This window comes from Argiope bruennichi, chromosome 2 (assembly GCF_947563725.1).
Source record: "Argiope bruennichi chromosome 2, qqArgBrue1.1, whole genome shotgun sequence".
Lineage (NCBI taxonomy): Eukaryota > Metazoa > Arthropoda > Arachnida > Araneae > Araneidae > Argiope > Argiope bruennichi.
In genome coordinates this window covers 100,750,905-100,766,580 of record NC_079152.1, presented here as the reverse complement: position 1 = coordinate 100,766,580, position 15,676 = coordinate 100,750,905, and the positions used below count along the sequence as shown (strand labels likewise).

The window sequence follows — 15,676 nt, the reverse complement described above, 5'->3', positions numbered from 1 at the left end:
AAGTGAATTGGGTATGTGATCATATGAAATTGTAGTTCAAGGTCAAATTTTGGTTTTAATCGATCAGAAAAAAAAAGACCTGATATATGCATATCAATTTTCTGGTATTTATGTATTAACCATACGCCAGCCTTTAAAACTTCCAATCCATACACCACAATTCCGAAAAATTCTCTAAAAATTGCACAGTAGATTCATGTCAACAATTGATAATTCGTAACTGTTGTTGGTTCGCAGCCGAGCAATTAATGTACAAGCGCCGATTTTATTTACTACTAGCCGCCTTTGGCAACCAGCCGGTTCGCCAATCTTAATGTTCATTTAAATTTTAATAATTAAATAGGTTGAACCGGAGTTTAACCCCCCTCTTCGCCAAGTTGCGATAACTTGTATAAGCTGGCAATCTTTATAATGCACTATAAATGAACATCTGCTCCTTTGCTTTTGAACATTTCGCAAGGCCGTTGTTGGCGATTTTTAAAAATTTTGCCAAGCAGGGGGTTAAACTCCGGTCGTACCATTAAATATTTTACGCAATTCCAACTTTAATAGATTCTTCAGCAAAATATTTTAAAACTTCAAATTTTGATAGTCATATAATTCACTCATAATATTATAAAGGCCTTCAGTCATAACGTGATATGTATCTCTCTAAATTTCTGTTACCCCTGGTAGAATTTATGCTTTAAATTAAAGTGTAAATGATTAATCTGCAATTAATATAATAATATTTTTTACTGAAACAAAGCATTTTTTTTAATAATATGATTACTGATAATAGAGTCACTGAGCGTTTAAACTTTATGGGCACTAAAGAATATCTTTCTTCATTAATGTAATATCTCAAGAATTTCTCAACAAAATTTTCTCAGATTCATCATGAACAGATCGATTCATTAACAATGTTTCATTTTAAATGCATCAAACACTAAGAAAATAAAATGAATCGTTTAAAAATTCGGTCTAAAACAGGTTAAAAAAAACTACTTAAAAAACGATGTACTTAAAACTATTTGCATATACAAAAAAATATATAACTTACATAAATACAATTTACTTACAAAAGCATGCAACTAACCTAAAAATAATTTAAATCATCCGTTGATGATGGTTGTCATGTCAACAATCAGAAGACAATGCACATGCGTGAATTTTCTTCACCAGTTACGGTAACGCAAATGCGTGAATTTTTCTACGCCAGTTGGGGTAACGCTATGCAGATTAGAAATTTTTAATTTCCTTTATTCTGTGTTATTTTAATTCAAAAGTACTTCAGAATGAATCTGACACATGGATTAATTAACACTGTTTAATTTTAAATGCATAAAACATTAAGAAAATAAACAGAATCGTTTGAAATAATCCACCGAAAAATGTTAACCCTAGCCTCATTACTGTTGGGAGGAAAAAAAACTGAAGCCTTACTCATTTGGCGGTGGGGAAAATGGAAGATTTTTTGGCGGAAAAGTTAGTTTTTAATTAATAATTAAAATTCTAATTAAAATTTCAAAAAAATGGACCCCAGGTGCACATTCCCGACCTTTAAGGTATACATGTACCAAATTTGGTAGCTGTATGTCAAATGACCTGGCCTGTAGAGCGCCAACACACACACACACATTGAGCTTTATTTATAAGTATAGATAATACAAAGCAGATTTCTTGTGTGGTTAATTCTTAGAATAGAAATATAAGCATTCATGGCATCCATGGCTATGCTTAATGTCCATTATTTTATGCAGGAGGAAGGGGAGAGGGAGGTATTTATTAGAGAATATGCTAGAAAGTTTTGGATGGACCACTCTCACTGGTTCTCATCAATCAATCTATGGATTATGCAACATCTTTAATTAGAAAGAAAATGTTTATTTAGTATATAAGATAAACATCTTTAGTTGAAATTGTTCTTTCAACCTAAAATATTTGCACAGCAACAGCAATAATCAAAAGTATTGAGAATGTTCCCTTAAAATAATTTTATATTTTTGTTTCAAATATTATAATTACCACATATTAAGAATCGACAGATTATTGCTAACTAAAATGAATAATATTTTTTTCTACAGATCACAATTTTAACATTACTGAAGCTGAAAATATGCTTACAAAGGTATTTATAAAATTTTATTTCAGTCAGTTCAGTTTTGAATGCTTTGTCAGTGAGATATTTCCATATATTTTTGTGTATTTTATTATATTTCTAAACTAGTAGAAGTTACTTAATTAATGCAATTTAACGCATTATTTGAAACTTCAAGAAGTTTCAGGTAAAAATTATCAATTTTTAAAACATTAACCTTTAACCTAATGGATTCATTAAATTAGCATTCAGGAAGTGATGGTAATAGCTTGGATTTTTCCATTTCCATGCTATTTACAATTCTTATATATTATCTTAACATATTAACATAACACCACGCATCTGATTTTAGAACTCATGTAGCCCCTATCCGTTTTAACTACATGGACTTGTTATAAAAGACAAAAATTTACAAGCAATCAATTGCAAAAATATGATAATATATACAATTGACAACAATGATAAAAACGAAAATGGATAATGTCTAGAGTGCAAGAATACTGAATAAACCTCATAATGCGCAATATAAGTGAAAACGTAAAGCACTGCATGATCGCTTTTATAAAATAATATTAGAAATGCTGCTTGACGGGCCGAATCGTATAAGTTTAAATGAGCAATTCTTTTATATATATAAATTTATTTCATATATCTCGAAAACGGCTCTAACGACTTGGATCAAACTGTGTATTTAGATAAGGTTTTTCTTTTTAAATTTATCTGTATAGGTGTCTTTATTAAAAAAAGCGATTTTACACGAACAAAAAAAAAATTATGTGAAACATGTGACTGTCTATACATGACTTGCATAAGCGTATCAGAGATCGAGTAGTTGTTAAGGCTTTCGAACTCCCATGCATTTTTCTCATGTTCGATTCCGCGTTTGACTTGACTTCGCTAATAACTTTAAACGAGTCGTAAGGTAGGAATTTATTTCGAGCGAAGCGCTGTCTTTTAGGTACATCAAAGCTAAGGAAGACAGCAAATGAGGTACTAAAGACGGATCACAAATGAACTATGAATAAAATGCCCAAAATATTAAAATATTTCACTGAAAAGTTTGACATGAATATTCTAATTAGAGTAATTGTTCATCATATATTTTGAATGTTATCATATTTCTGATTCTTTTCTTGATGTTGATGGATTGCTCAGGACTCTTTTATAACAAAGACTTTCTAGTGAAGATAATGATTCTCGAAGTTGTCATGAAATGGTAGAAAGGTAAGATGCCCGTAGTGGTTATGATCTGTGAAATGGAAACAGTGAAGAACAAAATGGATAATGCCCTGTGACAAACAGAATTTCTACAAGAGCCCATGACTGTAGTGTGACTTAATTATTATATACGATGGCAATAGTATAATCTTTGTATTAAAGGCTGTCTTCTTGGGGGCGCTAAAAATGTGGATAACAAACTGCCCGATAGAGGAAGCAGGTTCTCGTTTTTCCTAAGAGGGCAGAATTGTGATGTTGCCAAATTAATGGACCTGCCGTCTAAAAAGGACGAAACTTTTAAATTGATAAGTTAATATTAAAGACTGTCCACTTATCTTTCGTTATTATTCATTTTTTTATTTACAAAGTTACTAATTTCTTACTTTCTGTAAAACATTTCACCAAAATTTAGTTTCTTTCATAATAATTTTTTTCTTTATTACAGTGCACAAAACAAGCAGATTATAACATCCTCTATACAATATTTTTCTGCTTATGTTTGATTCAAAAATAAGAGAATATTTAAATAATAATTTTTTAATTCTTTGGCTTATAATTGACTCCAAATGCTATTAATTAAATTTCAAGTTTTGCGATAGTATTCGCAATGAGATATATAGAACTAATTCATACAAAAAACGTATAAGTTCTATTCAGATCAAAACTGGAAACTTTTAATATGTTTCTGAATGTATGGAATATTAATTTGTTCGAATATCCTTAGTTATTAAATCAAATATTTTTTAAATCTGTGAAATAATTAAAAAAGTTATTCTTCATTGGCAGATGTTGAAATGGAGACAGAAAGTGCAAATAAATAAAATTCAGGAATTTAAACCACCAGAGGTAAGAATAAAATTTTAAATCTTCTCTGTATATATCTGTATATTGAATCCTCATTATTTTTATTTAAATATTTTAATTTTATAGTATTAATTTTACTAAAAATTTAAATTTTAACATAAAAGTGTTAATAGAACTTATTCAGTGGCAGATTTCCGAATAGTTAGAACAGAATTAGATAAGGATCACTGAACTGAAACAAGGGCTGCAGACAGGCGAATGAAAAAAAATTGACTATCGCATCAACAGATTTGCAATTTTCGGTGCAATTATAGCTAATTTTTATTTAAAAAATAGAGAGAAGAAGGGAAAAAACTTTTATTTTCATGCTTCTATACTTCGGACTATTAGTTAAAATCTTCTTTAAAATCTTTTTTTTTTTTCTTAAAAACGTCAGAAATTTTTACTAAATTTTTAAATTTGCATTTTCGTTTGCTAGATTATTGAAGCATTCCTGCTATGAATTTTTAAGGTCATAATTTATCCAAAGTGGCTTGTAAAGTTTTATGAAAATTATTATTATTTTTTTTTTTGTCTTAGACATTCATTTCATAAAATGTTTTAGAAATATCTTTATTTTAAATAATATTATATCATAAAATATAGTTATCCAGTCATTAAATGCAAAAATTTATTCTGTAAATTATTCAAATTATTTAAGTTTCAAAACATTGAATAAGAGTTAAATACTAGAAATTAAATATGAATTATTCATTTGAAAATTATCGTCGGCGATTCAAATCAGGTATAAAAATATTTATTAAAATCTTATTGGAGAAATTAAACAGAAAATTTTGCAAAGAAAATTATGTAATTTAAGTATATAAACAACTCTAAAGAGGAAGATTCTCAATGAGACATGTTTCAGATTAAAATAAATTATTATAGTTTATTTCTAAATTAGGGCTATACATTTTTGCAATGGAATTTTTTGAAAATTTGTGAAAAATCATACATTTTACAAATATGAAATCAAAATGTACACTGTTTTTAATATTGATCCAAAGAGAGGTTTTCTAATATCTATGAAGTTCAAGTGAGTCTATTGCTTTAAATTAAATTACTGAATATGATTATTTTCTGTTTCTTAAAGCAATGTGTTTTATATTTAGTTACGACAACTTTTTAGAATGAAAAAATCTCGGAGAAATATCGTTTCTATCCCACAGTTCAAATAATGTTAAAGGTTGAATATTATCTTCCTATTATAGAAAATATTCCTGTTTTCTAAGAAGTAATGTTTATTACCATGCATTATTAAAAAAATAAATGTCCCGGGTTTTTTTTCTGTCAAACATTCACCTGACCAAATTTTGAAAGAATAAATAATCCATAAATAATACATACTATTTAAATAGTTATATACAATTAACCTATTTAATAAGTTTAAAACAATTATTTAAAATATTGAAGTAAAATATTCTGCTATTTCTTGACTTTCAGGTGGTCGAAAAATATTTTGAGAAGAACTTGATTGGTTTCGCCAAGAATGGTGCACCTGTACATTATTTACCTTTAGGAAAATTTGATAGCAAAGGTAACGTTATACTAAAAAACAAGAATTTTTGAAACAATACGCCAAAATATTTCTTTTTTTGTGGTATTTTATAAGTTTAATTATCAAAATACTCATAAATAGCTGAAATGGAAAAGAATTTCTCCTGTGTTATGTTTAAAAAGTTGCACAGTTTTTTATTTCATTTCAGAATTTTAGTGACAATATTAATGTAATAATACACTAACTGTTTTAAAAGAAATCAGAATATTTATATTTTTTTAAATAAAAGATTAATTTTTATATTAACTGAAAGCAGTATTGATTGCGAATAAAAGCAAATTTTAATTCTTTTATAATTTAAATTTTTAAACTATAAAAGGTACTAAAATAATTTGGAGATTTAATTTTCTATTTTAAAGACTCACTAATATGCTGTTCAAAAAGTATATTTCCATTGCATATTGCTCCAAAAAAATACATAACTGATGTAAATCTGTCGAATTTCTTTGCCCCATTTAGAACTCGATAATCCAAGACATTGATTAGTTTTTCTTAATTTAATTTTCCATCTCATGATTAATTTTTCAATGGATTTCAAAGACTTCCACAAAAAAGAGGCTCACTTATAAGCATTACTTTTTTTTAAATTTACTGTTTTATTTTGATAATTTTCTCTTAGGATCAATTAACTGTTTCTGTGAGATTTGATAAGGATGAAATAAAGTGCAAATGAGCAAATTTCTGATAAGCAAAAATAGTAGTTATAGCTCAAATCTCATTTCACCAAGAGAAAATAACAAATAAGTTTGTATAATTGTTATCAGTGTTTTAATTTTCAATTTTTATCTTTTATTTTAATGTATTCCAAGTTAACAATTTTTAACGATATGCAGAACCCTTCTACCTGTAAATGTTCTTTTAAATTTGCTCCTAACAATATTTATATATTTTTTTTAAATGTCAAAAATTGCGAAAGAAATGAATATATTATCTGTAAGTTACATTTTTCTGCATTTTTTTATTTATATTATTCTTTTAAAGATTTATATGAAGATTTTTTTTTTGTTTTGTTTTTTAAAGATTAAAAAACTTCTTTTGATTGTTTATAAAGTTTTTTGAAAATAGTTCTTTTTACTTTATTAGTGACTCACATAATATGTTTATTTCAAGTTCAGAAATATAAAAATGTTTTATTGGTCCGTTTAAAATAAATTCAAATGTGGAACATGATAAAAGAATATTTCTTGAATGTTTTTTGTGAAAAAGATAGTTTAATATTATGTTTGATTTTTATATTTATTATTTCTTGACTAAGATTATAAACCTCATGCAAAATATTGAAATATATAAAAACTTTTATGATTAAAAAGTTTTAAGTAACAATAAACTGAATTTATGCTTGAAAACTAAATTTAAAAAAAGCATTTGTCCGGAAAAAAATTAATTATATTATCAGAATATTCCTAAATTTTTAAAAGAGGATGTATGAATGTTTACAATGTACCTTATTGTAAATTATATTTAAGCGTATATAGTTTGATATGGAAAAGTGAATCAACTCCTATTTGTTACAAGCAGCAGACCAATTATCAAGCGAAAATTTGTAAAGTGCAGAGTAATGTTTTTCTAAAAGAATCCTATTCTAAGAAGATTTCCTATTTCATAAGTGAATCTTAATATAAATATTTGTTAGGTTAATAAATAACCATTAACTATTCATATAAATTTCCAAAATATCATAAGTAAACACAATTGACTTTGAAATAAATGCCAATTGTCTAAAAAAAATTTAGTCACATGAAATATGTGTCACGTGTGCAATTATATATGCAACGAATCTTTATTTTTCAAATTAACTAATACAGATGCAGAACTTGTAAGTTATCAAAAACTTTCGAATCTGTATTCATTCATATAGTGCTTAGTTTGCATTTGCCATTTGAAAACATTCTCCTTAAAAGGCTACTATTAATTCGTAAATTGACATATAAACATTGTGTATCAGATTCTCCAGATAAAAAAAAAACCCATCGGAGAGAGATCTGGCAAACTAGAAATGGGCCCCACATTACTTCTCCTCCAAAAATTCTTCTTTCACAAACTTCTGATGTGATAACAATGATTTAAATAAATTAATTAATTTTGCAGTAGCATCTAAGTAATAACTAACACGAAATATCTATGTGTATTATTAGTAATCGTATGCTAAAATTACCCAAAATGTTATAAGAGTTTTAGAATACACTGTATGAATAAATTCTAAAGAAATAAACTATAATTAATTGTACGTATATTATTAAAAAAACTATTGGAATCCAACCGGTAAATTACTTAAAAGTGAGAATATAAATACATTGTTATGAATATCTATAGATTCAAAGAGTTCAATAATCAATTATTAGCAGAAAACAACTCATAACATTAGAGAACTGAGAAGTAGCCTCATAACTTATGAGATTTAACATTTATAAATTTATATGTATAATTTGAGAAATATTCTAGAATAATTATTCAAAATTTTAAAAAAACACATTTAAAATTAAAAGTAGTATTGATAATTAAAATAAAATAATTTAAACTTATATATTTAAGATATTTAAAAGATAAAAAATACATAGATATTAAAAAGATATTAAAAAATACATAAAACATAAATAAACAATGAAAAAAACTTCAGTTATAACATCATTCTTAAAGTAGATAAAGATAACTGATATTCGTATTACTAAATGAAGAGATTAACATTTTGATATTCTACAAACTGGTAGACAGAGACTAACTGTAAGAGTAGTTTGTACGACAATATCAGCAAAAAGACTTTATTCATGAAAGTTATAGCATGCTGTAATGATTGCCGTGATCTCCTGCATGCTTATTTTCTTAATATTCTAATAATCCAAACTACTTTATTTACCAACGAAACAGATGATGTAAAATAAAAAACTTGAGGAATAATTAGGTATTGATATATTTCGATTCAATAACATTGCAAGCAAATTTTTACCTTAACTCTAATATTATTTAGGAAAACGTCTATTTTTTCGCAGGTATAATTATGTCCACAAAGCATGCTGAATTAGAAAAGATATATGTAAGGATGTTAGAAAAAGACATAGTGTTACTTAGAAAATTAAAGAAACCGGTGAGTTATTAACATTTTTTAAACTTTTTGTAGTTTCTAAATAAACTTTTTTTCTGTTTATATATTAACTCTGAATTTTTTAAAAAAAATTAAGATTTTAATGCTAATTATTTTCAGAAAAAAATGCACTCAAGCATAGAATAATAAAAGAAAAATAAATTTGCATTTATTCAGAGAAAGTGATAATTTCAGTTTGTATCTATATCTGTACTAATAATAAATGTGTATGTATCTGTTTGTGTACATATGCGTGTACGCATATTTTTGTCTGTCTTTATGCTTGTGTGACTGGAGTTTGAAGCTTTTCTGTTGTAAAGATTATAAATATTATTGCCAAAAATGTATTTTATACCGTTTCAAAATTTTAAATATTCTCATTTTAATGATATCAATTTAATAGTTCTGCAAATGTTTCCGGATTGTTGGCGATTTTTTAAAAATTTACTTTGCCTAAGAGACCAACAATATATTACATTATTACCCAGAAATTCAAACCGATTTCATTGTTTCATTAAATATTTAATCGTGTATTTTTCTTCTATTGTTGAAAACTAGAGAAGAAGAATTCTGTTTAATAATCTGCGTAGTTTACAAAACAAATGAAACAGAAAATCGGAAGATTGATAAATCGCATTTTTACTAATTTTCGTTTTTACTAGCGCATTAATGTCATGGGAATGGTCTCCATGAGAAGTTTTCATGAACACAATAAACAGAACTTAACTAAGACAAAATGGCACAGCTTTAATGTCAGATAATTTGGTGGAATCATGGTCATGACATTATACCTAAACGGTTTATCTGAAATAAAACCAAAATTTCTAGAAAACGAACTGGTTGCCTAAGGAGACAAGTTAATAAGAAAGAGAGTGTGTGTTTGTGTCAGTAATGAAGTTTTATAGGGAAAAAAACCATTAGATATAGAGTTATCAAATCCGACACAGTTACAGTTTGAAAGTTTTCATTTTTCAATATTAAAAAAAATTTAAGAATATTAATTTATTAAAAATTATTGAAATTTTGAATATTTGCTTATTATAGTTATGAAATTTTGAATATTTGCGTAACTTTCGAAAATGCTGTAACAGAATAGTTATTTGGAAGCCACCTTAAAATTCGAAAATTATCTTGACAACGACATCATTCGTAGACATGATTTTTTTGTCCATTCTTCTAAAGACGTTTGTAAGAATATTTGAAATAATGTTTCCTTTATTGTTATGAAACTCAAACAGTATTCCTTGTTACTACAAATAGTTAATCCTTCGATTATTTTTCTGAAAAGGTTTCTGTTTAAAGCATTCTATTTCATTCGGGTGTCAATCACAGTTAAAGTTTTATTTAAATAGTAATCCTGGTGAAATATTTGTATAGCTCATTCATTTTTTAAAGTTTCTAATATTTTCTACAGCATAATTGGATGTATGAAAATATATTGTTACTTTTTCAAATTGAAGTTCTGCTTTATTAAATCAGAAATTCTAATCCGATAATCGTGAAATATTTTCTCTAGAACACACAAAATTTCAGTGTTGAACGATTATGCTGTATATCCCTAAATTTTTCTGATCATGTTTCTATTCAGTAATCATAATCTTGAAGGAAATGAAGTTGAATTATTTCCTTCTGAAATTAAAGTTCAAATCAAATGACCGAAAAGCAATGGTAGATCTCGATAATACTAGGTTTCACCTCTCCCCTCCCCCCATCATCATCATTTATTAAACAGAAATGATTACTTTTCAAAAAACTTAAGTTTGAGCAAATCCAAATGAATTCAGAGCTTTAATGCATCAAACTTTTTAATGTTTTTCAATCAAGTCAATTGATTTTTTCATTCTAAAAATGAAAATATACACACACAGTTTGTTTTAAAAAGTAATTTCTGAAGTTTTGTAATATGACCTCTGAATGTCTTTAAAAGATAAAAGACTTCAACGAATGTGTTGAATTCTCTGAATGTGTTCAATACTTAATTTTCTAAGCCCAGAGAAAAAATTGTCAGTGATGGTAAAATTACACCATATTATTTGGTAATAAAATGTATGTAAAATGTAATGAAAGAAAATTAAATTTTTATTTTCTAATAAATAATGCAAAATTCAATTTAAATTATAGACGAAATTTTAAAAAAATAATTTTTCTATTAATTTAAATAATTATAAATAAGAGAAGTTTATTACTGACTTCAGAGAAAATTTCAAGTAATGCTAGAATGAATTCTTTGTTTCCATCTGATTGTGGTTTACGAATGTAAAGTAAAGAAAGTGACATAAAGCAGAAATCACTTTTTTATTATATATAAAAACATTATTTGATTCATCTTTCTAAAGATGGAACTTTGTGACCAGTTTTTTCACACATTTTTTGATGTTCTAAAATCTTAAAATCCTAACTTTTGTGTATTCATTATTATAATGCACTATAACATATTCTGAACTTGAATATCGTTTAATAAACTATTGAATTAAATTTTGATATCCCACATGTGTTGCTTTCTCGCAGTGAGTTTTAAAAACTGCATCCTGGAAGATGAAGAAAACATATTACATATTAATTGAAAGAGCAAATATCAGCTGTTTAGTCTCTTTTAAAAACGAAAGCGAATTTAAATAGGTATCTCTATATGCCTGTTGGCTGTCAAAAAGGATTGCGATTTTGAACCTGTCAAATTCAGTAAATATTAAGTTTGCAATTTATTGCAAAACTTTGTTTTTGTTTCAGAAATTTTCATTGATTAAAAGCTAGACAAAATTTCAACATTTTTTTATAAACTTCTACAAAAATTATTTATAAGTGATCTTAAAAATCAAACAATTTTTTTTTCAGATTAAATTAAATTCTATCTATCAGACACTAATTAAATTACCATGAACATTTTTTTTACATTTTTGAAAACAAAAATCTGTTTTTACATAATTTAAGGAATTTAAGAATTTTTTTTTCTTTTTGTTTGTCTTTACTGACAAGTTGATTTCTTTAAAATAGGTAATGTTTAATTTCAGTTAAAAATTTGTTATGCACAACTTGATGTTCAGAATTCCAATAAAAAATATTTTTCGACATGGGACTGCAATAAACATCTAATTCATGCATTTATGAATCCTTTTACAAAGTATGTAATTTGAGATTTCGAATTATAATATCCTTTAAAACTTTATTTTATGAGCTTCATTCCTGTTTTGTTTATTGTAATTTATTATATTATTTTTATAATGTATTATTTTGCTTAACCAAATTGATCGAATTTTAATTCGGTAAAGCCAAGACGAATTAAAAATGTAGAAGTCTAAATAACCCATTTTAAATTATACTTAATCCTTTGCAGCAATATAATTTTATATTCAGATAAACTAAGTAAATAATAATCAAAATATTTCTTTCTCAATTTTTCTCTCTCAGTTCAAATGGAAAAAAATTACACAAAAATATATTTGATGAAACAATAAAAATGGTTTGTTCTTCATTATAATAATTGATGAAAATTTTGGAAAAATTATACACACAATAATTATCAAAATTCAGGAAATAATATGCTTGACAGTTAAATTGAAATCATTTAAAAGTTATTTTTTATTTTAAAACTATATAAAATTGATTTTGTAAATTAATACTTTCAGAAATTATACAGAAAAATGATAAATGTTTTTATAATTTATTTATAAGTGATTAAAACTTATTTCGAAACTCTAAAATTTTCTACTTAATTTTTTTTTCCAAAACGGTCTGTCCAGTTAAATGTCAGCAAAGATCCAAAAGGGACACTAATATTCTTTATTATAAATACTAACAATTTTGGTCATGTTCTTTGATAAAAAGGCAACAAAGCTTTAATTCCTATTTCATTTACTACCCTCAAAGAGAGCTCTAAGCTCGAAACTCAGTTCCACCGATGATCCATCGTGTTAGGAACCCAGCTTATGTTAAATCCATTAGTCCAAACATATTCTCCCAAAGTAGCGTTCAGAGGAATGTGCAAACCCAGGTGCCATCCCCGTCATCTGACCGAAATTCACTGTTACGAGGCCCATCCCAAAATAGTTCTAATATTGCTTTAAAATGGGATATATAACTAAAAATAAAAATAAAATGATGATTATTCAAATATTTTATATCATTCATTTTTTAGATATTTATTAGCAATATTTTTTAAATTTAGTAACACGTTTTGGCAACACGTAGATAATATCTTCTTGCATTTAATAAAACGTAATCTAGCTTATCCTTAATAACATGAAATTAAAACTTAATGCTTCCTGGTAGTAATTTGTCCGGGTTATTTTTCACATTATTAAAGACATTCGTCATAGAGATTATGTTACTATTATTGATTTCTCAACAAAAAGTGGGCATTGTGCTTTCAGTTTGTCAGGCTAATTCATCATTTTATTTAAAAACAACTGATTGCGTCAACAGCTATTTCATTGTGATATGGAAATTTAACTGGAATAATTGAAGTTAGAAATTTTCAGTTCTGGAAGGATCACTGATAAAATCAAAGCATATTTCGAAACTCAACCTGCGTAAATCATCATTCCATGTATTAATATTGCTTCTGATAATAGAAATTTTTGGTTATTTTTATCTGGGTATTAAATAAGTTCAAGAGTGTCTTGTCGTTGAGAAGAAAAAATTCCATATCTTAAAAATAGTTTTTCAGTGGAAAAAATAAGTTGTTTTACTAAATAAACAACTTAATTTTTAATCTCGGATTATTTCACGAAAAAGTTCCAGCGTTTTTTCTAATGATACCAAATCTAAATTAGCAAACACAGGTATCAGTGCTAGTATTTGTAGACGTTTTTAGCCAGTATGAGCAGCCGATGAAGGTATTTGTAGAAATTTTTAGCTAGTATTACTAGTCTGTTCAGGTATTGGTTGACTTTTTATTTGCTCTATTTCCGGTAGAAGACAAGAAACAATAAGTTCAAAGAAACTGATTTTTTTAAGAATTCATATTTGGTTTTGAGAGTATAAAAATGATTTCAATAAATAATATATAAATATGTAAAAGCATATTTTAAGTCTATATGTAAAAACATATTTTAAGCCTATTTTTTTCAAGTTTCGCTGAATGGGAAATATTTTATGAATAAAATATTATAAGTTAAGTTTTTCTGACATAAATTAAACTATAATTCTTCTCATGTTCTTGAATAATTATCGCTTAAAATGCGATTATTGCTATCTGATTGGTAATTTTTTACAATCATAAAGTTTAATTAATTTGGCATTTTTGTATTTCTTATAGCCAAAAGAATCTTACCCCGGAGGTATATATATTTATGACATGGATCAGCTAACATTTGCAAATGCGACGGATAAAAAAGGTATCTAATGTTTTACTATTTTTTAAGCAAATGCTTTTATTGAAATATTCATATATTTTGTACATAAAGTTACGTTACCACATTGGAAAATCAATTTTTTTGGGACAGAATATATATTTTTTATTCAATATTCTTATTATTTGGATAATTTTATTTATAGAACCCTTTGAGCATGGCTTTTACGTTCATTCTGTGAGAAGTTTTATAAATTTTATATTTGCTATGTTTCTATTTCATTATCTATATTTTGATGCTAGTTTAAACTTTAAATGCTGTTTTCTAAATTTTGCATTTGTGTAAAGCCTAAAACCATTTACAGGGTGTTGCCGAATTCGACCGACAAATTCAGAGGGGTGATAGTAGGCATCAGCAGTATAAAGAATCCCCATACAACATATCAAACGACGTTTAATTGGTGAAAATCACAAAATATAGAGAATCGGAGAACTGTTGGGAAAAAAAACTATAAAAAATTAATAAAAAAAATAACAAGTACCGTTTTCTGGTAATTTTTCGTCTACTTAATGCTTATTATCTTTGATCTGAATTTGTCTTTCGAATTTGACAAAGCTCTCTGCGAAGATCGGTACTGATGCTGCCGCGATGCTTTCTCGTTTCCATTTTAGTTTTTCTTAAATATCTTTAAAACTCCCTAATTCTAGCACTACACACTTATATTAAACTATAGAATATAAAATTCCTTACATTTCATTCCTTCGTTTTTGCAAATATGGGTTCTAAACTAATTTTTCTTTTTCAGTAATTTATGACCCCTTAAATCATCAATTCCGCATGTTACCAGCATAAAAAAAAAATTTAAGAATGTGCTTTCACTTTTAAAAAGTTCTCAGTTTAAACACCATTTGTTATTTTTCATGACTCTTTTAGTTTCTACTTCTTCGACTATATTTTTGTGATTTTCCTCAATTAAATGTCTTTTGGGACCCCATTCTGAATTTGTCAGTCGAATTCGGTAACACTCTGTATATTAAAATTTAAAGTATATTTTTGTTGAAATTTGATATAATAAGTTCTCGATATGCTCTACAGTTTCTAAACTGTAGAATTACCAATATGTTCGTTTGAAAAGATTGTCAGTTGTTTTAATGCTTTTAAATTCGTAAAAAATAGTATTATTCCTCAGTTTACCTCCGTATTTCAGTATTAGTTAGAAATATAACTTATTTCATAGTTCAGGTCGTAGATAATACATTTCATAAATTTTATGCAAACTTTTGAATAAATCGTTTAATAAACTTTTAAATTTGGAAGCGTTTTCTTTCATAACTCTTTTTAGGTAAAAACAAAAACATATTTTTTCAGCTTTAAAAACAATTGTGACTTTTATATCTCTTTTTAGCCAAAACACAATTACATATTTTTCTTTCACTTTTCAAAACAAGTTCACCTTTTATATTTATTTTTAGTCACAAAAAAAATTCTACTCTTCAAAACAATTTTGGCTTTTAACTGACATTTTCTTGTTTCACAGGTATTCCTTTAATTTATTTTATGCAAAAAAAAATCCGAATTTTAATTATTTTGTTAGGTTTTCGAAAAAATTG

The 15,676-nt window shown here is 26.3% G+C and overlaps 1 protein-coding gene across 4 annotated transcripts in view; it reads left to right on the top strand.

The window, feature by feature from the left end:
• Positions 1-15,676, top strand: part of LOC129962107 (SEC14-like protein 2) — a 48,091-nt gene that overhangs the window by 20,733 nt on the left and 11,682 nt on the right. For all 4 annotated transcript variants that reach the window (XM_056075837.1, XM_056075835.1, XM_056075834.1 and 1 more), the window contains exons 4-8: positions 2,067-2,110; positions 4,085-4,144; positions 5,585-5,678; positions 8,687-8,781; positions 14,033-14,111. In XM_056075837.1, coding sequence (XP_055931812.1) covers positions 2,067-2,110; positions 4,085-4,144; positions 5,585-5,678; positions 8,687-8,781; positions 14,033-14,111 — 372 coding nt within the window. The remainder of the gene's footprint in view (positions 1-2,066; positions 2,111-4,084; positions 4,145-5,584; positions 5,679-8,686; positions 8,782-14,032; positions 14,112-15,676) is intronic.